A 23,743-nucleotide genomic window follows, 5' to 3' on the forward strand; every position below is an offset into this window, starting at 1 on the left:
TGTGGTACAATCTCTTTATCCACTCAGCTAGGGGATATGGCTCTTGGTGACAACGCAAGCCTTTGCTTGACCAGTTTTATCCGCCGGCTGGCAGAAATCAACCACACAGAAGACGACTATAGGGAGCTAATCCAGCACACTCTCCTGGAGTCTCTGCGAAGGGGGCTGAAGAGTAAGACTGAGGTAAGGCACTGCCATCTGATTGCACGTCTCCAGCTGTCTTCAGGACACCAGGGCATATGTGATTCTCTTTATAGATGGTTTCTTTGGTGAGTACGTTGCTGGGATAAGAAATGCAGGTACCCACTGTAATCAGACTTACCCTTCATTTGAAATCTTATGAAAATCTAGTATGTCAACACTCTGCTGTGTTGTGTTTCTCTGCCATGGTTTAGCTTTTTTCAGTAGTAGCTCGTTCTTTGGAGAAGAGAGTTTTCTTTCATTTGTCTGCAGTCCAGAATTTATGTGTATTTGCAGTTACCAAAGAATACCAAAGGACTCGTTGGCCTAAAGCACTTTGTAAATGACAGCATGGCTGCTCTGAGGAGTGTTTAGTCGCCTTTCTAAGGGGTACTTAACTTTCACTGCTTGTTGTTTGCAGAGCATCCAGCAGGACTACACAACGTTGCTTGCCTGCCTCATTCAAACGTTCCCAGCAAATCCTGAATTCCGGGATTTGGTCCAGTTGACCAACCGCCATGATCCTGACATGGACTTCTTTGAGAACATGAAACACATCCAGGTAAAAGGCAACGTGCAACTGGTGCCTCTTTCCCCCTGCTGAGGCAAGAGCTTTTTACTGTCAGATAATGTTTGCCAAAGCACCTATGCGCTGCTGTTAAAGGGAAGGTGAAGCTGTATCATTAGAGGTCATTTAAAAAAAAAAAAAAAAAAGGTATGCGGGCACTGAAGTTACGTGTGGGTGACTGAATCAAAGTCACAATTCCTTAGTATTTCTGCTCTTAAATATTTTGGTTTCATAATTTAGCAACACTATTTGTACCTTCTCCTAACTTGGCTACAAGAAGTGATTTTGTTGTAAGTGCTTGTTCATGTCCTTGAACAGGCATCTCCATCCCACTGCCAGCAACACTGTGTCCTGAGGATCCCTCTGACATAGGCAGGGAACATGTCTGTTTGAGCAGCCTGTTCCCTGCTACCCTCTGTGCAGAGGTTGTCTAGCCTTTTTTCCTTCACAAGCCGTTTTGATTTAAATGCTGCCCAAAGCTTAGCCTCCCTATTTTTCTTGTACTATGAGAATACAACATTCTTCCTGCTTTCAGAGGTGAAATCAGAGAGAGCCTTCATTACATCTGTAATTAAATTTAAACATGAAATTGAAATTTTCTTCCTCGTAATTTATCAGGCCTTCTCATCTTACATCATTTACCTTGCTTGTCTGATACCTAAAGATGGTACGTTCTTATGACTGTGAATTCACAGTGAAATAACCCATTGAGTGGGAATATTTGTTGAGGCGAAAGACTGGTGAAAGCCCAGAGACTGAATGGAAAGGGTGTGACCTATCCGTGTTAAAAAAAAAAAATGTGCTGTGTCTATGTCATGACTAAAACTGCGCCATTTTCAGGACTTGTGGATGTATGTGCTCTGTTCTACTAGCTGTGTCTCAGGAACTGCCTCGTTCACTCTCTGTCATGTTTGGCTCAGATCCACAGGAGGGCACGAGCGCTGAGGAAACTGGCCAAGCAGCTCACTGAAAAAAAGATTGTGCTGTCTTCCAAATCCCTGCAGAACTACATCATGCCTTATGCTACTACTGCCATTTTTAATGAAAAAATGCTTAAGGTAGGTTTTTGTAATTGGATGCCTTTTGTTTTGATTGTTTTTACCTTTCTTGTATCATTCTCCTTCCAAGACTTGCCACTTTAAAAGGCTGATAGGACTATGGAGTGAGTGTTCCCTTTCCCGATGAGAGTGCTGTTCTTCTTTTCAGTGGTGGAAGGAGGGTTCAGAAGGTGCAGGTGCAGTCTGGGCCCAATCCTGTATCTGCTAAACCTGCCCTCCATCTCCAAGATGTATCTCTTCACTGGCTTTTTGATTGGGATTATTGTTGTTTGTTTTTTATTGTAATCGGATGATGATTTCTTTTCCCCCCCCCATTCCTCCGGACTGCTCACATTATATTCTATTGTGGCAAAGACTCTTCAGAGCAGAGGTTAGTCGCTGTTTGGCAGCAGAATGTTTGTGATGGGGAGTAATAGGCTATACCTAGTAGTTGAGGTGGGAATAAATACTGTTTTCATGGCAGGGATAAGGATGAACTGCAAGAACTGGCTGAGAATCTCTGAAATCAGTAGCAACTTTGTAATTAAGGCTTAAAGGATGTCATGACATTTTGTTGATCACTTTTCATACCTTTTATTTAAAACACATGAGATGGAATTACTCGTAGTGCCAGTCTAGATAGACTTTTTGTCTGAGACTTGGAAAGCTAAGGTTTTACGAGTCTGTGCAGTTCCCTGCACACCACCAGTAGGACAGCAGATCTGCTTATATCAGACCAAGCAAACGTAGTTTGTCGAACTTGCTTACTGTCAGAAATCCTGTTTTGAAGCAGAAGCAATTAAAACTCAGGCACCTGGCTTGGTTCCTGCAGCCGTACAGACTGTCCCCCTCAGTGGAGTGACTCCCATTTGACTGATGGGAAGTAAAAATGCATTGACTGAAGCCTGACTGGTGAAGAAAACGAACACATGTTGTTTCACGTTTGCAGTGGGTTAACACTGTGAGTTTCTAGTTGGTCATCGTGGCCCAGGAATGTGTGATCTGTCTGTGTCTAGGTGTCTGAACTGTTTCATACCTGGTTTTAGCTCTTCATGCAAGTGGGCTCATAGAATTAGTCATGTGAGGGAAAAAATAAAATATATGCAGAAGTATTTAGAGGAAGTGGGTCTGGAGATCAGCTTGGTGAACTGTGATTTTTATCCAGTAACCAGGGGAGATTTGAAGGAGCTGAGTACCAAGCATCCTCACTAGGCAGCAGTTACTTTCTTTTTCCTTTGTTACTTTGAGTAAAGGATGCTTTAGACGTTTACTCAGTGTGAATGTTAACAGCAATTGAATTTCTGTCTTTTGGGCAGCATGAAAATATGGTAACAGCCTCAGTTGAAGTTGTTGGAGCTGTCTGCCGGCATCTCTCCTGGTCAGCATACTTGTACCACTTAAAGCATTTCATCCACGTCCTGCAAACAGGGCAGATCAATCCAAAGTTGGGAGTCAGGTAGGTACTACGAGTGATTCTACTCTAGGTTCCTCCAAAAGCTGCTAAGACAAAATTCAGTGTCTTAAGAAGCATCACGTGGGTTTTGGCCTCTTCACTGGGATGAGAGATTGCCCACTCTGAGGTGGGTTCGTGCAAGTGAAAGTCTGGGCGTGGCCTTGCAGTTAGACGTGGCTGAGCTGTGAAGGATTAGCAGGTCTTTGCTTTGTCACACTGTGACTCGCTGCGTGCATTCCAGCATTAGCAGCTCCTGCTCTTGCCGGAGTGTCCCTGCTCCTGGGCCACCTCCGTTGCTCCAGCACCGCTGTCTGTGAGACTTCGCAGTGAGCTAGGTCACAGCACTCATCTAGCTGAAAAGGAACCTTGGATTGTCACTTCAGCGTAAACCGCCTCAAGCTGCACTGTCACTGAGTCTGAAATTTTTTTAGAAGTGCCTTTAAGGTTTTCCATTGTGTTGGTCTATGCTTCTGCTGCTTTTTGTGTGGAGAGCTGATCTCGCTCCGTTTATTTCTTCCACAGCTTGTTAGAAACAGTGCTGGAAGCCTTTCACTTTGACCATGAAACACTTGAGAAACAGCTTCTGACCGTTGAGCACCAAGGTGAGCTTTCTGCTGGTGAGTATAGATGCGCTCCTTCTGATTGCTCAAAGTGCAATTAGTCAAAAATGTGTGTTTTACTCCTGAGGTCAGCTACTCCCAGCTATTTAAAATGGGCATATTGGAAAACTACCTTTGACTTATCTCCTCAGGAGCAGTGCAGACTGTCCTCTTGTGTGTTGGCACTCTGAGGAGAGGTAGAGGAAACCATCTCCACGCTGTCTCTCCGTTTCCCTCAAACCAGGCCTCCGTAGGCCAAAACAGCCCAGACCAGGTTTATGGTAATCTGGGAGTTCTCCAAGGGCTGCACACACCTGCCGCATCTGAGCGTTTCTGTCCTTGCTGTGAGCTGCTCTGTGTTATCCGCAGACTGGGCACATTGCTGTATGCCCTGGCCCTGCTTCCCCCTGTGGTTTCATTGAAAGAAATGGCTTGTTCACCATTATGGTTATCTACGTTGCAGTCTTTGGGTTTTTCTGAGGAAGGAGGATATCTCACAGCTGCGCTTGTCAGTACCTCTTGCCTTGTGAAATTATCAAATATAAGCAAATGGCGCTTCTCTAACGTTCAGGGGCAGTGAGCTTTGTTAAACTGTCTGTGGAGTTGAGCCAAAGAACAACTTAGTCTTTGCTTTAAGCCTAGCCCCGATGGGTGGTTTTTAGAAACCAGCATGCCGGGACTTCTCTTCCCAGTAAAACAACTCTGTTGCCTAGTGATCGTTTACTGTTGCTGGTGGTGGGCAGGAGCTCTGTCCAGAGCAAAGCCATCACGAGAGTCTCTTTTAAGGGCTCAGTTTTTGTGCCCTCCTGCGTTTATCAGTGTTTTTGACAATTACTTCACAGGAGCTGTCCCAATGGATCGTGAGCCAGTGGTGGAGGGTGAAGAAGCCATGGAGCTGGAGCAGAGTGAAGGGGAAGAAGAGACAGTTGAGGAAAACAAGGAGAATCTCCCTGAGGAGCCAGCAGAGCCTGTGCTGGTCCTGCCTGAACAGGTGGCGGAGACATCTGAAGATGCTGAGCAAGTGATCAAAACTGTTTCTTTCTTACCCCGAAATAAAGAAGAACTGGAATGTCTAATCAAACACATCCAAGATACAGTTACATCCAACATCTTGCCTAAACTGCACAGATGTATTGTTGCAAAGGTGAGGAGCTGACATTGGAAAGGCTGTTTACAGATCTGTGCTGCTGTTGTAAGGGGTGGGTGGTGCTGCAAAGAGACCATGTGAAATGTACCACGCAAAGCACGAGCACAGCTGGAGAGAGAGGCCACTTGAGAGCACAAGAGAAGCTTCACCCCCCGTGGTGTTTTATTGAGATTGCTGACAGCCTCTCTGGTCAGTGTGGCTATGGTGTCTTCACTTCCCTGCTGTGAACTGGCTTGAGCCACACAAGTGAAACAATTCACTTCGTGTAGCCGGCTGAAAAGTTCTCAGTCACCTATTAGTACCCAGTTTAGCTTCTGTATTGAAAGGGCAGGGAATCGTCATTGTTTTGCTGCCTGGGTTTTTCCTGCAGTCGGTAGAGAAGGACAGCATCTCCAGAGGTTGTCTGTGCCATCCTAAGAAAGGTGTTTAAGGTAAGTGAGACCAAATACCTTCAGGAGGTGCTTCTTTCTCGCCCATCATTCATCCCAATTACCTTAGACTAGATGTGAGTGAGATGAATCCTTCCCTTAATTTCTTCCAGTCAGTTCTTCATCTACAAAGCAGGATGCCACAAGGTGTGAGTCAGCTAAGGGTCAATACTTTAAGACTGTCCGGCCCTTATGAAACAAGCGGTATGGCTATCTAAATGTATGATGTAGCTAACCCTTTTGAGGATGACTGAAGTCATCGCTGTAATGCTTAATATTGACGTATACTTCTGGAAGGCCTCTAACTTTTATATGGCACTCTCAGTCTGTCTTCTCCCTTTTTTGTTATCTCCCTTGTTTTCTGCCTGGGAGTGCACAGAGGGAGCTATACACTGCAATTTTTTTAATTTGCAGTGCAGGTCCATCCAGTGCAGTAAGTCACTTTTTGAGAAGACTTCCACGTAATTGCAAAATTGTGTATATAAATTTTAGTTGACTCCCTCCATAAACTGCTCCTGAGGTCACAGTATGAACCTCCCTCTGTGAAATGTAGCGCATTAGACAAATACACAGTTGTACTTGTTAAAATGCAGTCATGCTCGGTTCCGCATCCTCAAGTCTTTGAAAACAGAGCTAACTTGCCATACTGATCTCTTCTCAGGGTCTGCTGAGGAAACACATGCTTTGTTTAAAACTGTGTTCATTTTATTTTCTTATGTTAAACGTGCATGGTGTTTTGCTTTGTCTTAAAAAGGTTAAAAGAGATGAGGAACACAAGCTCGTGAAATCCAATGTTGTGAATGATGACGAGGTAGTTCGTGTGCCTTTAGCTTTTGCAATGGTCAGGGTGATGCAGTGTCTTCCCCAAGAAGTGATGGAAGCCAACCTGCCAAGGTAAAGTCCAGAGGAGCTCCTCGAATGCATTTCACTGTGCTGGGCGTGAGTGCAGGCTTCTTTCTCAAGCTGTGATTATGCACACAGCTAAATGTAGGAGGGGCATTCTAACAGACCTTAAATACTTTTTTTAGAAACAGATTTTTTTCTAGTGAAACGCCCTGCTGTCTGCATTTGACTTTTATAAACCTGAATTTTAAAGGAATTTGGTAAATCCTTAAATACGAGCAGAGTGGTGAAGTAGGGGTGCAGAAGTAGGGGTGGCAGAGCTGAAGAAAGACTACTGTACAGAAAGAAAGGACAGTCAGTAATATTTTTTTGAAGAAGGACGGATCTGTATGACTATAAAGCCTTTCTGTGAGGCTGACTTTGAACATGGTTTTGCTTGTAAAACAGTCCTGAAAAGCGGCCTTTCTCCTTAGCAGTGTAATTAGTTCTTCTCTGTTTGGGGGTGAGCTAAGCTGTCCACTTCTGCTTTCAGCATCCTGCTGAAAGTCTGCTCGTTCTTGAGGAACAGAGCCCAGGAAATCCGGGACATTGCCCGCAACACCCTCACTAAAATCATGGAAGTGTTGGGAGCACAGTACCTGCTCTACATCTTAAAAGAGATGCAGTCCACTCTCGTCCATGGGTACCAGGTAATGCTGAATTTCTTGCCCTTCTGATCTTTGTAGGCCTTTAAGTGTTAGGAGGAGAATCCAAAGGGAAATTTATTACCGAAATTGTTTTGCACTGGAAGAATAGTTGGTGTAATACAGGTAGGATGCTATTGTTAGACCCTACATCATTCTTTGTTAGGCTAAATAGTATACAAACGTATGTTAATTGAGGCACTGTACCCAAAGAACTTATAGTCTAAGCAGGGAAGAAAAAGAGGATCTCCGTTTTTCCCAGGGAAGAGTTGAGGTACAGGGCTGAAGGATAAATTTCTGGTTCCTTTAAAAATTAATGGGAATCTTTCCAGTAACTTTGATAGGGTCAGACGTCATCAGAGGTGACTTGCCACAGAGACTGCTCCGGGAGCATGTGGTGGAGATGCTAATTGCAGCCTTACTTCCTTCCAAAGCCCTGACTGTTAATTCATCTTTCCTCTTTCCACAGTGGTTTGTGATAAGGACAATTTCCTATGTGTATTATCGCAGTGGGAAAACATGAGCTTCTAGTTACTGGAACAGTGAAAGCGCTGATTAGCACAGCCTAAAAACAGCAGTAAGAGCACTGGGAAAAGAGGGAAATTTTAGCCTTCCTGCTAGTGTGTGGAGGAATGGGGCTCCTCTTCCTGCCACTCACCCGTGGATTCTTGTCCTCCTAGTAGTTTTTCCTGTAGCGAAAGCTCAGGTGCAGTGTGTGAGTTGTGATGCCTCTGCTGTGGGGTCCCTCCTCCATCCAGTTACATAATAAGTGCATAGGAGTGGGGGATGAAAACATGGTTTTTCTCTTTTTCTCTAGCTCCACGTGCTGACTTTCACTGTGAACCTGTTACTGAAGGGCCTTACTAGCAAGCTCAGTGCTGGTGATTTGGATCCTTGCTTAGATATCCTGGTTGAGGTAAAAGTTATTCAAGATTGAAGGAAAGTGCATTGTGAAGTGCTTGGGGGAGACTGGGAGGAGCAGAGGGTTGTCTGTGGATTGCCTCGTACTTGATGGCAAGCAGGGCTGATTGCGCATTTACTGCAAAGGAGAGAGACTCTTTTTAATGGGGCATTAGCATACCCCTTGTAGAGGAACGGAGTACCTCGGAGCGTGTGCCCTGAGCCCTGCACCTGGGGAGAGAATTGGTTCAAGATTAAGACATGTAACTGTTTTGCCAAGTGCTCTAGATGGCTGAGCGATACTCAGCAGAGACCTAGTCAGTGCAGGGCCACAGGGTCCAGGAGCTCAACTGGCAATCCAGAAAGGAGGTACCTTTGGGTGCCTTGGTGTGACTGGATTCTCACTCCTTGTCGCAACACCACAGAGGGATGTGAGAACAGCTTCCCCCACTAGTTTGCTCAGACTGGAGTGCTTTGTCTTGACAAAGGAAAGGTAGGAGTGATTTGTGGGGGACCCAGAGAATTGGGAGTATTTTGTGGGTAGGGAAAAAATAGTGTGGTTCCGCTGTTATTGTGGGAGTCTGGCTCTACTTTTTTGCTCCTCTCATTCACTTCTCTTGGCTGCTTTCCAAAGATTTTCAACCAGGAGCTGTTTGGGGATGTAGCTGAAGAGAAGGAAGTGAAGGGAATTGTCTCCAAGGTCATGGAAGCACGCAAGAGCAAGAGTTATGATTCCTATGAAATTCTCGGCAAATACATAGGGAAGGGCCAGGTGACGAAACTTATTCTGCCATTGAAAGAGGTAAGAAAAGGCATCCGTAGCCTTTCTTAAGCCCTGAGCTGTGTATGGTCTAGAAGAAACTCTAGAGCTTCTGGTGGCTGCTGTAACATTACTTCAGTAATCCAGCTTTGGCTACTTATTCTCCTCTTGAAAACCAGGCTGCGCTCAGTTCATAAAATGAGACTTTGTTATAGATATCTAGGACAGGGAGTGGTGTTTTGGGAAGCTTTCTGCTGAGCTAGAAAGGAAACAGCCCACTGTAACTGTTCAGTTCATTCTCCCTCTGCAGCAGTGACTCTTGTTAATGCTGTTTACTCTGGCGCTATAAGTCCTGCAGGCTTTTTTGTGGTTGGATCCCTTGTGCATAAAGGAAACACTGCCAAAATGTATTAAGGCTCTATCCGTGTGGAATAAAAGCTTGTGCAGAGATGCGGTTGTTTCAAAGGGTTATGCACCCCTGTTTGCTCGTGAGCTCTGGTACGTCCCAGTGGCATGAGGGGAATGGGCAGAAGCCTGAGAACAGGCTAGAGGGAAAGGGAGGGATGCTGGGGCAGAGCTGAGGTGATGGGATGCTGTTCATGTAGAGAGCTTCGGATTTAAGGCAGCAAGTGAAGACAGAGGAATTGATCTGGCTCTTCCTGTGACTTCTCAGTACAGATGGCAGCTCATTGCCCTCCTGCTGTGTTTTGACCAAGTCTCATGGTGGTGCCTTTACAGATTCTGGAGAGCACCACAAGCCTGAAGATAGTGCGGAAAGTGCATGAGGCACTGCGTCACATCATGGCAGGGCTGATCTTCAATTCAGACATGAATGCAGAATCCCTTCTCCTCCTCAGTCATGGTCTCATCAGCGAAAACTTGCCTCTACTCACTGAGAAGGCCAAGTGAGTTCCAGGACGTAACCCAGCTGGTGTATTATCAGTTGGGGGTTTGCTTGCAAAAATGGCAGCTCTCAAATCCAACTGGTCATATCTGTAAGGGCTTCCGTCCTTTTATTTGCCCTTTGTTTTTGATGTGAGCAAATGATTTGGACGGTCCCAGGGCAGGGAGACAGCTTGGAAATGGAAGCGATCGTTTTCTGAACTTGTGGGAGCCTGTTCTTCTAGGTGCTCAAGGTCTTCAGTGAGGCTTTTTCACCATCTGATAAGCTGGTATATGGATTTGGATGAAGAGAGAGAGAGTGTGTGTGTGTGTGTGTGTAGGAGGAACCTACAAATTAACACGTTAAGAGGCCGTTAGGCTCCTAGGCACTTTTCTAGAGTCGGGAACCAGAGAAACTGTGGCCTGCCTCTTAATCACTTCAGAGCTGGTGCAGAAGTCAGGGAGAATAGCTCTCAGATTTCTTTTTTGTTTTATGGTGTCACTACTCAGAAATGGTTCAGGTGTCTTGCATGTCCTATTACATAGACTGGCTTTTACTGTGATCTGACAGCTGTTTGCAGGCCTCTTGGAGCAGTTTTTAAAAGCCATCAATAATTATTGCTGCCTTAATTGAAAAACTTCTAAGAGAGATTTCCACGTAGCCGTTCTGCTTTGAGTTGCACTGGATAACAAGGAGCGTCAAGCGTCCTAAGTTACCAGCCCTGTGCTGAGGGAAGGGTACTTTTTAAACTGCTCTGGCTCTGCCAGAAGCACTTGCTGAGCAATGCTTAGATACAGCCAGTAGCCAGGGCTAAGAAAAAAGCATGGCTGTTGTGGAACAGTCTGTAAATGAAGTGCCTGTAAATGTGGACAGATGTGGGAGGGTGATATGTTCACTTGGAGGAGAAAATAATGGGGATGTTACGTAAATCAGTGTGTATTTGCTGGTCTGCACAATAGTGACATTGTTCCCAAGCCTGAGAGTCCTGTCTGTCATGTGGCTCTCAAATTCAATTTATTTCATTGTGTTGTGGCTGTGACCTGATTTTGCTTGCTATGTGGGCAGCAGCCGAGCACAGTCCACCTCTCTCCACTCCCGATAGCAAGCTTATCCTGGAGAGGGCTGAAATCTAAAGTTTCCTCTTTTGCCTTGCACTGTTTTTCAGAACAAAAGTTGCGCCTCCTCCAGATCCTCGGCTGCAACCAGAAAGCTGCCTGCTGCTCCAGCCCACTCCCACCCGAGGAGGGCAGAAAGCACCTGTCAGCAGCAGGACTAACACATCTGTCTTGGTTGATTCAGGACTTCGGGTAAGGATCTCTTCAGATACAAAGAGAACGCTCTGAAAGCAATAAAAAAATTTTTTTAAGAATCCAAAGGAAGGAGTCACGGTCACATGTTGTGTTTAAAAACACAGCCGCTTTGACCTAGTTTTATTTTGCATATGGTAACTGCAGTGATGCCTCTTACAGAGCTATAAAAAGTGCTTACTGTGTTACAGGTATTTTAATGGGATATGGCATAAATTCTACTATAACCTGAATAAATGTGTGACTGGACTTGACTTGACTTGTGTCCCAGCCTGACTTTGAGATGAGTGTCCTATATGTTCTTTTTGCCAGTTGCTACACATGAGCCTGAAGAGATCCAAAATAAATTCCTCTGATGAGCGTGTTTTGGAAATGTTAGATCCTTTTGTTCAGCTGCTTATAGACTGCCTGAAATCCATGGATGTGAAGGTACAGTTCTGAGCTGGAGCCTGTCCTTTCTACTAAGAAGGGTCTAATCCACAGATGTCATTTCACAAGTGAACTGCAAGGGGAGAGAAAGGCGTCTCGTTTTCAAACCTGATTTCATAGGCGTGCAGATAAACAAATTGTTATCCTTGATAACTTGATACCCTAAGGGGGAGGAGTGGTTGTTGCTGATGGAGGACTGAATGCTCTGCCCCTAGCTCTGTAGGTTGAGTTGTATGGCCAAGCTCTCCTGAAGCGTGTTCATACCAGGACTCTACAGACCTCACAAACCATCTGAGAGGAGGCTTGTGAGGGCCCCTGTGGCTGTTCAAAGCGGTGTGGTCGTAGCCATAGTTTCTTGATCCAATCTTTTCCCCCAGCATCGCAGTCAACTCCCTTTTTGGGCAGATTTGAGTGAGCATAGGAGGGAATCTGCTGATCCTGGAGGTTCCCAGGAGTGGAAGGCAGACCTTGTACACCAATAGATACCTGGAGCAAGGCTTTCAGGTGACCTGGGTTTCTGGCAGAGCAGCTTCGAGGGCACCTCTGCTTCAGAAAGCATTCCCACCGTCTACTGAATGATCCCTTTGTTAATGCCTTGTGCTAGCAAGACAAAGGTGGAGAATTAGGGAGTGGGTTAGACAGTGTTCTCAGAGCTGCGAAATGCTTTGTATTTCATATGAATGGCTTGAAAGAGTGATTTTTGTTGACTAATTCCCTTTTACCACAGTTGTAGGTAGCCTGGCCCTACTTGTAGCAGCTAGAGTGAGAAAAGTGTTCTTTTAGTGTCCTTATACCCACGTGCTGTCCTTTGGCTCTTTCTCTCAGGTGATAACCGGTGCTCTGCAGTCCTTAGTGTGGATTTTAAAGTTCCCTTTGCCTTCCGTCAATACGACTCTGGAGCCACTAACCAAGCAGCTTTTCCTGTTGCTGAAAGAATTTGCCAAGACAGGAGTAGCTAAAGGCCAGAATTTCCACCTGGTTGTGAACTGTTTCAAAGTAAGTCCGACCCAGCTCTGCTCACTTCTACTTTAGGATTAACTTTGTGGAATGAGACTTGTCCAACTGCAGATCCTTCCTACAGCTGGCTGGCTCTGGAGAGACAGCCTGGAGACCACAAGGTAGGGAGGAAAAAAAAGGTCTTACTCATTCTCTCCCAGGTGCAGACTTGGAGAAAGTTACCCCAACGAACGCACAGCTGGGAGTTGAGGAAGTGTTCTGCAGAAGCCTTTTTTGTTTCCCTATAACGCTGTCTTGTTACTACCCTCTTTTGAGAGGTGTCAGTTTTGTACTTGGATAGCTTGCTTTTAACATAATTCATTGAAGCGAACCTTTGCAACTGAAGTGAAGAGGGCAATCAGTAACAGTAATGACAAATTCTACTCTTTGAAGCGTCTTCCTGTGCATGTCTTCTAAATGCTTTGTTGAATTAATTACAGCTTCATGATCATAAGGGAAAGTTAGAGTAAATAATGCTGAATTCCAGTGCTGGAAGAATTTTCCCCTCTGCCTGACTGCATTTCTGCATCCTGGCTCATGTTCACGAGCATCGCCACTCATTTCAAGGACCTATCTGAATTCATATGTATTTGCTTGTGTTCAGTTTTTGTCCTAAAACTGCCAGCTGAAAGCAAAATGATGAGAATAGTGTTGGAGCAGTAGTTTGTACTTTCAAATCAAAGCAGTGTAAACAGAGTCAGGCTTTGTGTGAGCTTGCATTTTATAGCGCCGCATGTGTATTGGCAATGTGCAATTTGATTTTGCAGTCTGTTACAATACTTGTGAAGAATGCGAAGAGCCGCATAACAGACAAGCAGCTCCAGGTGTTGCTTGGCTTTGCTGAAGAAGACATTTATGATTCATCACGCCAAGCTACTGCCTTTGGCCTTCTCAAGGTATTTCTATGCAGTGATTGTATAAGCTCTGAGAGTTACTGGAATGAGAGTGATTCTACCTCATGGTGGCAGCCTGAAAGATCTCGTGTTAGAGACGGGTCACAAAATGCTCTTAAAGGCTCTCTGTTATGGGAAAAAAAAAAAAAAAAAAAGCAGCACAATTTGACTATTTAACTTGTTGCTTTTAAATTGTTTAGGTGGTGATTTTATGCACCTCTGGTGCCTACGAGGATGCATTTGGGTCTGAGGATGTTTTTGCTAAAGAATCCACATCCCTGACCTTTAGCTCTGTGTCTTGCAAAAGAAATAGATAAACCTTTGCAAGCTGCTTTTTTTTTTTTAAATCCCTCTAGCTATGCTTGAAGATGTGAAAAAGCCAATATTAATGTACTACCCGAGGCAAGTGTAGTCCCAGGTTATAATACTACATCGTGTGCTGTGCAACCAAAATGGCGTGACCCCAGCTGTGCTTTCATGTTCTAGGCCATTTTATCCAGGAAGCTGATTGTTCCTGAAATCGATGATGTGCTGCAGAAGGTTGCCCAGCTGGCCATCACAGGCCAGAGTGAGCCCGTGCGAGTCCAGTGCAGGCAGGTTGGTAGAATAAAACTCTCATCTTACTTTATTTACAGCAGTCTAACAGGATAGAGAGCTTAATGTGGCCATTCCAGCTCTCAGAGATGTGTCTTAGTCCTGCTGAATCGTCAGCTCTGTTTCCCCTTCTTACTAATCCGTATCCCCTTGTTGTCTGGCTGGCTTAGTTGTTGTGGCAGACGCATAGCAAAAGCAGGCTGCTTGCCCATAGTGAAAACCCATGGCAATAGCTTCAGAGAAAGCTACTGAGCAGCAGTGACACAGTCCCTCCTTTGGAGTCCTTTAGGCCCATGAAACTAAGCTCTTGCCCTTTTTTGTGTCTCAGCAGAAGAGAATTTGCCGTGATCCATGGTTCCTTCCCATGGCTACTTTCTTCTTTCTATGCTAAAAACAACCGAAAGACGACATTGGTTGCTTCATTTCAGACATTGGAGTATGGATGCAGCAGGGGTTATGCTTAACTAAATGGTTCATTTCCATAGTTACAGAATTAGTTTTGAAGGATGCTGATGAATCTCTGTTCACAGAAGCCTGGTCAAGTCGTGATAATACTGTGGAGACTGATCTGGCAGATGTCAAGCGCCTGCAGATCTTGTTCCAGGTGTGGAGCTTGAGATCACTTGGTCCCCTCTGGGATAGGAACTTGCACGCACGGAGGGAAGGGGTGTCTCTACTAAACTTGCTGCTCCGTTGTCATATTTGCCTCATACCCTTTTTATAAGCTTTTCTTGGTGTTTCTGGTAACTCCTCTCTGTGTTTTATTCCAGATTTACTTAAAATATATTCTTGACTACCCCCTTGGTGACAAGCTGAGACCCAATTTGGAGTTCATGCTCGCACAGCTGGAGTGAGTTTATTTCCCCACGTTTCTGTCAGAACAGAGCCTGGTTGGTTAAATGTGACTTTAGTGGCCTTCTGGTGTACCAAAGGGCTGTTCATAAGGAGCAGAGAGGGTGGCTAAAGTCTTGATTTTTCCTAGCTCTAAAAGTAAACTACTTTTTTTCGGAGGTGGATGTTTGGTAAATATAGCAATTTTCTGTTCCCCTGTTTCACATCTGGTTTTGGTGGGGTTTTTTATCCCTTTAAACAACCTTTAAACAAAGGTTCTGTTGTTTGCTTAGTGGTTAACCAGCTGCACTGCTTATGAGCCAGGTGAACTGGAAGATCCAGGAGGAATAAGGGAAAGTGCATTTATCTGACTGCTGTCCCCTGGCAGCGGCCTGAACTGCAGCTTCAGGCCCAGTTGATATCAACTGCACCAGTTCAGCAGTATGGAGAGGGCAGTGTGCCCCAAACCACCTTCTGAGCACAACCTCTCCCTTGCTCAAAGTGACAGTAGCTTACATGTGCCCTCCAGCCTCGTAGCGCTGCGCTGTTGTGCTGACTCAAGTTGGCTGGAGCCCTGTTTCGTCCATTTGTGTCTGCCGGTGCCCGTCCTCTGGGAGCTGGAGTTGGTGGGCCCGTGGCTTCCTTTCTCCTGAGTACCAGACCAGGTGTCTGGTAGTTGTTGTAGAAGGATCCCTGGTGCAGTGTGTATTACTGGCATTGGCCGCTCTCGTAAATCATTAGCAACTTTCCATGGAATTAACCCAGCTCCAAATGTTAATTATTTCCTCACAGTTACGAGTATGAAACTGGAAGGGAGTCTGCACTGGAGATGATTGCATACCTCTTTGACATGTTCCCACAGGTAACAAGCACCCTATGGTATGAAGTATTAAGCAGTCAATTCTTGTCAGGCGTTTGCAATAACGGCATTTTTAGAGCAGTTTATATTGGGATCGTTTGGTAGCTCATATTATCTCTTATCAGGAGCGGAATATTCACTTATCTCAAAGAACTTGGCTGTGCTCCAAAATAGAAATGACATACTGTAGAGTCTGTAGTACTTCATCATCTAATGTGCTCAGTCTGCAAGTAAAATAGAGCTCTGTCAGCATGAATTTGGATAAACTTTATGGTGATTTATGCTAGGAAGAAACGCAACCAGTTAAGGAGGTTGGGTATGAAAAGAAAGTGAATTTGAGAGTTTTGCCATTGTGGTTTTTGTTTTGTTTTGTTTTGGTTTTTTTAGCATCCATGAGGGATGTTGTTGACTGTACTGGTATGTGATGTACCACACATCTGCTTTGTTAGCCTGGCTGAAGAGGGAGGGCTTCTCAGTGGGATGGATCAAAATTAGAGCTAAAAAATTAACTATGCATCTAGGTAGGCTAACATACACAAAGTGTTAAGCTGACTCTGAGCTCTGCAGCTTGAGCTTGACTGAGTACATAGGAGAGTGAGAGAAGTGCAATTGAGCGAGAATTTGGGAGGAAGGAAGAAAAATTCTGCACTGTCAGCTGTGTATCTCCACCTGCTGATTAGATTAAGTGTCTCAGCTTGGTTCCCAACAACTCTGAAGTAGCAAAGCGCTGCTATCCCTGCGTTACAGAAGGGCCTTTGCCTGGTTGCCACAGTACTCGGGAACGTAGGCCCGTTGCCACAGTACTCGGGAACGTAGGCCCGTTTCAGTGGGAGTTAGACGTTTAGATACTTTTTAAGGTTTGAGACTAAGTTGCTGTCCCAGGGCCGTTTTAGCAAGTCCGTGTCAGAGCAGGGATGGTGCTGCCTTGTCCTCCCTGCATGCTCCAACAACTGGATCAGCCCCTCCTTTCTGTTCAGCTGCCTTGCTATGGTCTCCCCTTGGGGTTGGCGTTGTTCCTGTATGCTGTGCAGTAAATACTCTGCTTTTTCCTTTTAAATGCCAGAAGCTCTTTGGAGATGTGCAGTTGACTGACAGCCTGACTGATACTCGTTTCCTTCTAGGAGCTCCTCCACAAATACTGCGGGCTGTTTTTTCTCTCTCTTTGTATGATGATGGTAAATGATGACTCTGCCAAGTGCAAAAAGATGGCGGCTTTGACTTGTAAATCTCTGCTCAGTAAGATAAACAACGAAAAACAGGATCTGATGTTTTCACTGGTCACCGAGTGGTTTCACAGCAAGAAGGTATTTTTTGTCTTTTCATTGACCGGGTCTAGGCTCTACTCGTGGGCTGATGGGTTCAATTCAGCCTGATGTATTAGTTTTAGGAAAGGAGTATGGGCAAGAGTCAGCCTAGAATAAAAGCTCATTAGAGAGCCATGTTCACCACCATAGTTCTTGCTGAACTCTCCTCTTGCTGAGAAGAGGAGGGAGTGATGAAGCTTCATATAGCTACACGAATGTAGGGAACTGTTGTCACTGTAGGTCAGCGTACAAACTTCCTAGCTACGTTGCACTGCTTTCTTGCAGTTCCCCTTTTGGGTCAGGGACTTCCCCGAGGTTAGTCTTTGTTTAGGTGAAACGTTTGAGCACATTCCTTAAAGCTTATCTGATATCAGTAATTGGCAGCCTGCGGTGTTTTTAGCTCAGACTTGCTTCATTCTGTTGCTGGCTCCTGGAGAGCGGCAAAGTGGAAGTCTCACAGGCTCCCCATCTTGGTCCGGATGCCTGGATGTTCAGTTATTTTCCAAGAGGCCTCAGGACCCGTTCCTCTGCAGCAGTGGAAGAAGTGTTTTTCAACACTTGATCCTTTTCATCTCTGATATGTTAAGTCTTGACTTATAGCTGTGAGCTATCTGTTGTGTTGTGAAGCACTGAAAAATGCAGAGTAGCCCACCGGAGCTCTGCACCTGGGAATCTGGGCTAGAAAGGGCCTTTCAGCATTCAGTTTTAGGGTGTGTTTACAGGGATGACTTGTGCTGCCAGGGAGTTTGTGTCCCTAGCTGGCAACATCTCCTTTACAGGGGTACTCTGAAAACCAGCCTCTTGTAGGATGCTGTTGCTGCAGACAAAAGTCGGAGTCGCTACCAGCTTCTGCATGTGTGAGCTGCAAGACTCGATTGTTAAGAAGTAGTAACAAGGGGGTTTTATTCTTTCTGTCGGCAGAGCTCACACAGAAGGTTGGCCGCCCAGGCTTGCGGTTTGTTTGTTGAAGTGGAGGGAGTGATGTTTGAAAGGCGGCTTGAAGCTGTCCTCACCTTGATTGAAACAGAAATCAACCCTATTAAATTTGAAAACGTAAGTCATTCTACCATGCGTGAGACTCGGGGAAAGCGAATTAAGAACATGGAAGAAGGGAAGAATAAGCTTAGGAGGGATTGAACTGTTGTACCTACTGTGTGGGACTAAGGAAAGACACAAAGCACACGCGTTTGTTCTGAAAGGGACGTCACCGACCTAGAACCACGTTTCTGTCTGTAAGCCCAAACTTGGTGCCACTTGTCCTAACACGGGCAAAGGAACTTTGCAGAGCCACCTGGCCTGCGCCTGCAGGGAGGCTGCGCAAGCAGTGGTTACACTGCTCCATGCTCCAGCCTCTATTAAAGATCTGTGGGTGGAAAGGGATTGTGAGATGACTGTCAAAATCTGTGTGTTTGCGTTTGTTTTTTTTTTTCTGTGTGACTTTGTGGGTTGACAGCTTGTAGCAATATGTGTGTCCAGGTAGCTTTCTCTGCATGTTTAGTCTTTCCTGCTGCAGTAGGAGGGAAGGGACTTCTGGTTTTGTTCGTTTGTTTTCAGAAAAATAAAGTGAGGGTATTTAAAAAAAAAAAGAAAAAAAAGAAAAAAAAGTGGCAGGATGCACATGTAGCACTGGGACGTGTTAAAATCTGTTTAGTTGGAAAACAGCTTGTCTGTCCTGCTGACAGCAACTGGAAACGTGACTGCTGGCAGCACGCAGATCTGGGTAAGCGTGGAAGGTCAGAAGTGCATCGCTTGTGACTGCTTTGTTCAGTGTTATCTACAGCTTTAACTTTCAAAGGAGGTCCCTTCCTGAACTTCAGGCCATGGTTTTGTTTTATTGAAAGTCTCTTTAGTGCACACAATTACCTCAAAATAACAGGGCTGTCTCTGATTCTGCTTGGCATGTGATAATCTCAAAGGGCTCCCAGTCACTGTGCCTGGGAAGCGGCCATATACGTTGCTAATGTGCCAAGGCAACGTGCTGAACAAGAGAGAAAAGCTTTGTGGAGGCTCAGGGTATGTAGACTGACTGGCAAGAGACAAAAATAAACTGTCTGCAGCGATGTCGAATTCAGGGTAATCTCCCCCTGTGCTGTGACATGTGGATAAAGCACTGGCTGGTTATCTCAAGCCAGCTGATGATTGCAGGCACGGCGGTCAGGACATGAAGGTAATTTAGTAAAATACAGTGTGCGTAGTGTCGTCATAACAGCAGGGAGCTTCACAGCTGGCGCAGGCAAATCTGAGCTCATCTTGGCTCTAAGAAGGAGATACAAATGTGCACAGGTACATGTGTACGCAGAAATGATATCCTGTGTGTGTAGATTGCATGCATTTACAAACCGAAGGGTTTGTTGCAGTAATGTGCCTGTACAAACACAGAGAAGAGTGACTGTAGTAATCTCCTGCGGAGGTTCGGTCTCCAGAGGAAATATTTTAATGGGGCTGCTTCCCTTCTGTGTATTTTGGGAATTTGGGGCAAGTCAGTCTTTATCTTTGGAGGGTTCATCTGAGATTTATCTAGTAGGGTAAATAAGACTTACCTTCAGTTCCTCATAAACATCTTTCTTGACTTGCTGATTTTATTTAGATAACTGAAGAGGAGGAGGAGAAGGCTGCAGATAGGCTGCTATTCAGCTTTCTTGTGCTGGTAACAAAGCTAATCACAGAGTGCAGCTTGATTCAGTTAACCAAGAACAGTGATGTTGTGAACAGTATCTGGGGTAAGTAACAAAAATTATTATGGCTGTGTTAGAAGGAGGGTTCTCAGTGTGCTGTGTGGATGTTCACACCCTAACATAAACAACTCAACTGTCACTCAAGGTTTGCATGCTGCATAAATGGTAATACATGGCAGTTACTGGGCAGCAAAAGAGCAGATGTTAATGGAAAAGGTTACGGAGTTGATGAAAGCAACATGCCCTCTGCTCCAGTTGCTGGGAAGTATTTTCTATAATCCCAAGAGCAAATAGCTGCAAATGATTGTGTGTTCCGTGTGACTACCCATAATTACATCATCTTAGATGAAAGCTTTTGGCTCTCCTAGGAAGATGAGATTTTCCTGATGAGATCGTACATACCAGCCAACAAGCAATGGGACAGGGTAATAGCGCTGTAAATGCCGTGTGCCTGCTGGGACATTAGGAGCTGGAGGCCATTTGATTCAAGCAGTTTTCCTGTGAATTAAATGCTGCAATGTCCGACTGGATCACTGGCATTTTGTTGGTGTGTTTTTAATTTGCCTCATTTTCAGTTATCAGAAAGCCTGGATCTGGCTGGTTTGTGTCTTCAAAGAGTTCGGCCTGCCAGGGGCCTTTTAGTGGGATAGGAGATACTCATGGATTGCCCAGCGATGCGTAGTTCGGACAGAGGCAAGACAAGAGGTTGCCTCTGCCTCTTTTCTGAAACATGTTTAGCCTCCATCCAGGAGCTGGATCTGACCAGCTAGAGCAGGGCCAGCTCACTGCAGAGTCCCACAGGTGCAAGTCCTGAGACATCACGGGCAGAGGAGCTGCCACTGTGGCACTGAGCCCGTGAGGGGACCGTAGATGCTGGCAGAACATGACTTGGCAGCCAGGAGGAGTGCAGCGGTGTGTTTTTGCGCAGCGGTGTGTTTTTGCACAGCGCGTGGTTTTCTTGCCCACGATGGCCCTTTCCTTTCCAGCAGTGGCCCCGTCCTGGGGTGTTTGGAAGCGCTGTAGTAGCGTTCCAGAGTGCCTGGTCATGGTGGGGGCATTTGGCTACCTGTAGCTTTTTGCCACGCTCTGCTTTGGCTGGGTAGAAATTCCTAGGAAGCCTCTGATTACGTTCTGAGCAGATGAGCCCGATTCACTGCCTTCATCTTTTGACTGTACCATGAGCTGTGGTAACTCTTGGAAGGACCTGATTCTTTTTTTCCTCTTGCTTGACCAGCTCCATTGCTAAAAGAGGTTTTCTTCCCCCAGGTCATGTCCAGTCTCACCTGTGGTATCCTCACAGCTGGGTCTGGCTGACAGCTACTCAGATTTTTGGTTTGTTGTTCGCATCTCACAAGCCAGAAGATCTTGTCAGCAGGTGGAGGGAGAGGAAGGCAGGGAAGAGGAAGAAGATGTCTTCAGAGCTGCCCGCATCCACATTCTTCTTGACAGCTGAACTGGACAGAAAGGTAGTGATGTCTGTTATTCCTTTCCTCCTGCCTTTAGCTGTTCCCTGGCTGGGGCATGAGAATACCTTTAGTAGCTTGGCATGCACATTTCTCTCTTATTTGGTTCCATCTGCTGCCTAATCCTGATCATTTAAAGCATTTGAGCAGGTGTCCCTGCTGCTGGGAGGGGACTTCTCTGGTGTCTGAGCAGCACAAAGGCTCCCTGTAGGGCTGTGAGGTGCAGGCAAAAGTTGTGCTGAGCCTGATGCCTTTGTGTCTCCTGGGGACCGCTTCAGTCACGTTTGTTTTGTAAAACACCACTTCGAATTTCTCGCCCTTGCTCCCCGCCCTGTAAAAATTCCCTCCCCCTGTTTGTCTCCCCAGATGAAGGAGCTCGTGTTTGCCTTCTGCCATCAGCTGCAATCCAAGTTCCTGGACCAGTCTCTGGGAGAGCAGGTGAGAGTAGGAGAAGGTCTGGGGCTCCGTGAGGGCATGGGGCAGGCCAGGGACCATGAAAGGAGTGTTGCCTTCTAGTCAGGACAGCAGCGTCGCTGTCTAGTGACAGTTCAGGGCAATACACCATGCAGGGCCAATTGCTCGGTGCTGAGGGTGTCTAAGCAGGTGCATGTCCCAGAGGGGCCAGCAAAGTCCCCCTCGTGGTGTCAGTCTGTCAGAGGGACTGAGCGGCGGCAGGGACAGAAAGGGCATCATGCAAGACTGGGGTTCGTTCTGTCGGGCCCTCTGTCAGGGAGAGTCTGGCCCTTGCAGCCCAGACCGGAGCAGGCTGGGCAACCACATCCTGGAGCTGGTTCTCTGCAGCCACACTGGAGTCCTCGCTGTTCCGCTTGGAGCGTTTCACCCAGCTTCATACTGCTGCTTGAAGGTCTGACTCCAGTGTGAGCCTGGTCACAGAGATTTCCTCTGTGGAGAGCCAGGAGCTGCCTGAGGTGGGGAAGAGAAGAGGAGCAGCCCTACCTCAGGGGCATGCCAGAGTCCTAAAGGGACAGTAGCCAATGTGTTTTATGTAGTGCTATAGTGCTCACAGCCACTGGGTGCTGTGGGGGAAAGGGTTTTGGTATCACTACAGTATTCACCTTCCTCAGGGTCTGGGGAAAGACTCTCCCAAACTGCAAGGGAATATTGAGGTGGACCTTGTTGGGAGTAACACACTCGGGTCGCATGGGATGGGCTGAACACATTATGTCCTCTTCGGTTGGCCAGTTCCTCTTTCAGAACTAGCGTTGGCTCTTCCATGCCCTGGTCACTGCTGGTGCTGGCACTGTGGGAAACTACACCGACTGACTGACTGCTCTGTTTTCACACTTCAGGTTATAAAGAATTTGCTGTTTGTGGCCAAAGTTATTTACTTGCTAGCCCCTGCCTCAGAAGAGGACGAAGAGGTCGAAGGGGAACTCAACTGTGAGATAGAAGAGGCCTCCGAAGAGGAGGGTGAGAGAGAGATTTCTGCTCAAGGAGAGGGAGAAAGGGAAGACGCAGAAGAGAAGGGCCCACCAGCCACATTGCTATGGGTAATGAAGAAACTCTCTCTCATGGCAAAGCGAGAAGCAGCATATTCCCCTAAGATCCCCTTAAAGGTAAGAACAGGGTTAGACCAACTGCACTTGATGTTGGAGGCACTTGCGCAGAAGAGCGTTGCTCTGGCTCTTTGCTCGCAGGCGACCAGCTGCAGAGGGTGTTGGGAGCTGGTGCTGAAGCTAGTATTAGTGTGCTAAGAAACAAGCATTTCAGGTGGAGATTCTTGGGGAAAGGCTTGTGCCAGTCTGCTTCTCCTTGCTGATGGCGTGGGGCTGTGAGAGGTGAGAAAGCCAATGGCACCAAGCTGAAGGGGAGAGAGTGCTGGCTTTAAAGCCTGAGGGTGTTTTGTTTACGTAAGCAGGGGAAGAGCAGTGTGCAGTTATTTGCTGGGAGAAGGGGGGGGAGGATGAGTGAGACAGAGTGACAGAAAGGCACTGCAGTTCCCTGTGGTGCAGAGTGAGAGGCTGAGCTTTAGAGGACAGAGAACAAGTCTTGTTTTTCAAAGTGTTAACAGCTAACATCATCCTAGTGAAATCACAGCTGATGGGGTTGTCTCTCATCCAAAGGCTGTACTTGGCAGCAGTAAGACCTTGTAAAAGCAGCGAGTTTCTGACCTAGCGCCTCTGAAACAACTCCCTTTACATTGAACAGTGAAGCATAGCGCGCTCGTAACAGTTCGGGTACTCCCTACCTCCCTTCCCTCATTGTCCTATATGCTCATTTTCAGAGAAGCTGTGTCTTTAAGTTCTTGGGAGCAATCTCGGTGGATCTGGGAAAAGATAGAATCAAGCCGTATCTTCCAACAATTCTCACCCCTCTGTACAGGGAACTGAACAGCACCTATGCAGAGCAAGGTAAGTGCTTTCCTTTGCAAAGACTAGCAAAGAAAGAAGGTGGTGTGTCAGTTCCGTGCCTCAACGCAAACACTGCCTGCCATTGCTTTTGTCTGTTGATGCACGGATGTCATAATCGAGTGAATATCAGCTAGCTGCAGTCTAAGCTAAGTACCAGGAAAGGAGAGTGTATGACAGCTGAAGGAAACTTTTATGTGGTCACAGAGAAAAAAGACAGAAATGAAGTTAGGCAGGCACCTGCATGCAAGTGGATAAAACTAGAGTATGCGATAGGGTGGAGAAAGCGGTGGCAAGACTGAGACCTCGCTGAGTAGAGGAACAAATGCAGATCTTAAGGAAGCCAGAAAAATGCTGTTACCAAATGTCATCTTTTTTTTTTTTTTTTTTAAATTGCCCTGCTAGATCTGTTGTGAGGATGGGGGGGCAGAAAAAGCCATGCCCAATGGTTAAAAGCGTGTTTGAGTTTTCATGTAAAACAGGGTGTTTTTTTATGGCAGCGTGTATTGCTGTAGAGCGTGGGACTTGTACAAGCTGCAACT

General features: G+C 46.1%; 1 protein-coding gene across 2 annotated transcripts in view; it reads left to right on the plus strand.

Moving 5' to 3' along the window:
* UTP20 (UTP20 small subunit processome component) overlaps window positions 1–23,743 on the plus strand; it is a 65,635-nt gene that overhangs the window by 39,402 nt on the left and 2,490 nt on the right. The window contains exons 36-60 of one of the 2 annotated variants that reach the window (XM_068938877.1): window positions 28–183; window positions 602–742; window positions 1,669–1,806; window positions 3,102–3,241; window positions 3,761–3,855; window positions 4,680–4,981; window positions 6,167–6,306; window positions 6,788–6,944; window positions 7,756–7,854; window positions 8,473–8,640; window positions 9,337–9,503; window positions 10,647–10,788; window positions 11,101–11,217; window positions 12,043–12,213; window positions 12,981–13,109; window positions 13,593–13,703; window positions 14,471–14,550; window positions 15,324–15,393; window positions 16,512–16,694; window positions 17,616–17,747; window positions 19,282–19,414; window positions 20,636–20,835; window positions 21,199–21,270; window positions 22,143–22,409; window positions 23,078–23,204. In XM_068938877.1, coding sequence (XP_068794978.1) covers window positions 28–183; window positions 602–742; window positions 1,669–1,806; window positions 3,102–3,241; window positions 3,761–3,855; window positions 4,680–4,981; window positions 6,167–6,306; window positions 6,788–6,944; window positions 7,756–7,854; window positions 8,473–8,640; window positions 9,337–9,503; window positions 10,647–10,788; window positions 11,101–11,217; window positions 12,043–12,213; window positions 12,981–13,109; window positions 13,593–13,703; window positions 14,471–14,550; window positions 15,324–15,393; window positions 16,512–16,694; window positions 17,616–17,747; window positions 19,282–19,414; window positions 20,636–20,835; window positions 21,199–21,270; window positions 22,143–22,409; window positions 23,078–23,204 — 3,637 coding nt within the window. The remainder of the gene's footprint in view (window positions 1–27; window positions 184–601; window positions 743–1,668; window positions 1,807–3,101; window positions 3,242–3,760; window positions 3,856–4,679; window positions 4,982–6,166; window positions 6,307–6,787; window positions 6,945–7,755; window positions 7,855–8,472; window positions 8,641–9,336; window positions 9,504–10,646; window positions 10,789–11,100; window positions 11,218–12,042; window positions 12,214–12,980; window positions 13,110–13,592; window positions 13,704–14,470; window positions 14,551–15,323; window positions 15,394–16,511; window positions 16,695–17,615; window positions 17,748–19,281; window positions 19,415–20,635; window positions 20,836–21,198; window positions 21,271–22,142; window positions 22,410–23,077; window positions 23,205–23,743) is intronic. The other variant, XM_068938866.1, reaches the window with a different exon arrangement.

The sequence above is a fragment of the Struthio camelus genome, chromosome 1, assembly GCF_040807025.1.
Source record: "Struthio camelus isolate bStrCam1 chromosome 1, bStrCam1.hap1, whole genome shotgun sequence".
Taxonomy (NCBI): Eukaryota; Metazoa; Chordata; class Aves; order Struthioniformes; family Struthionidae; genus Struthio; species Struthio camelus.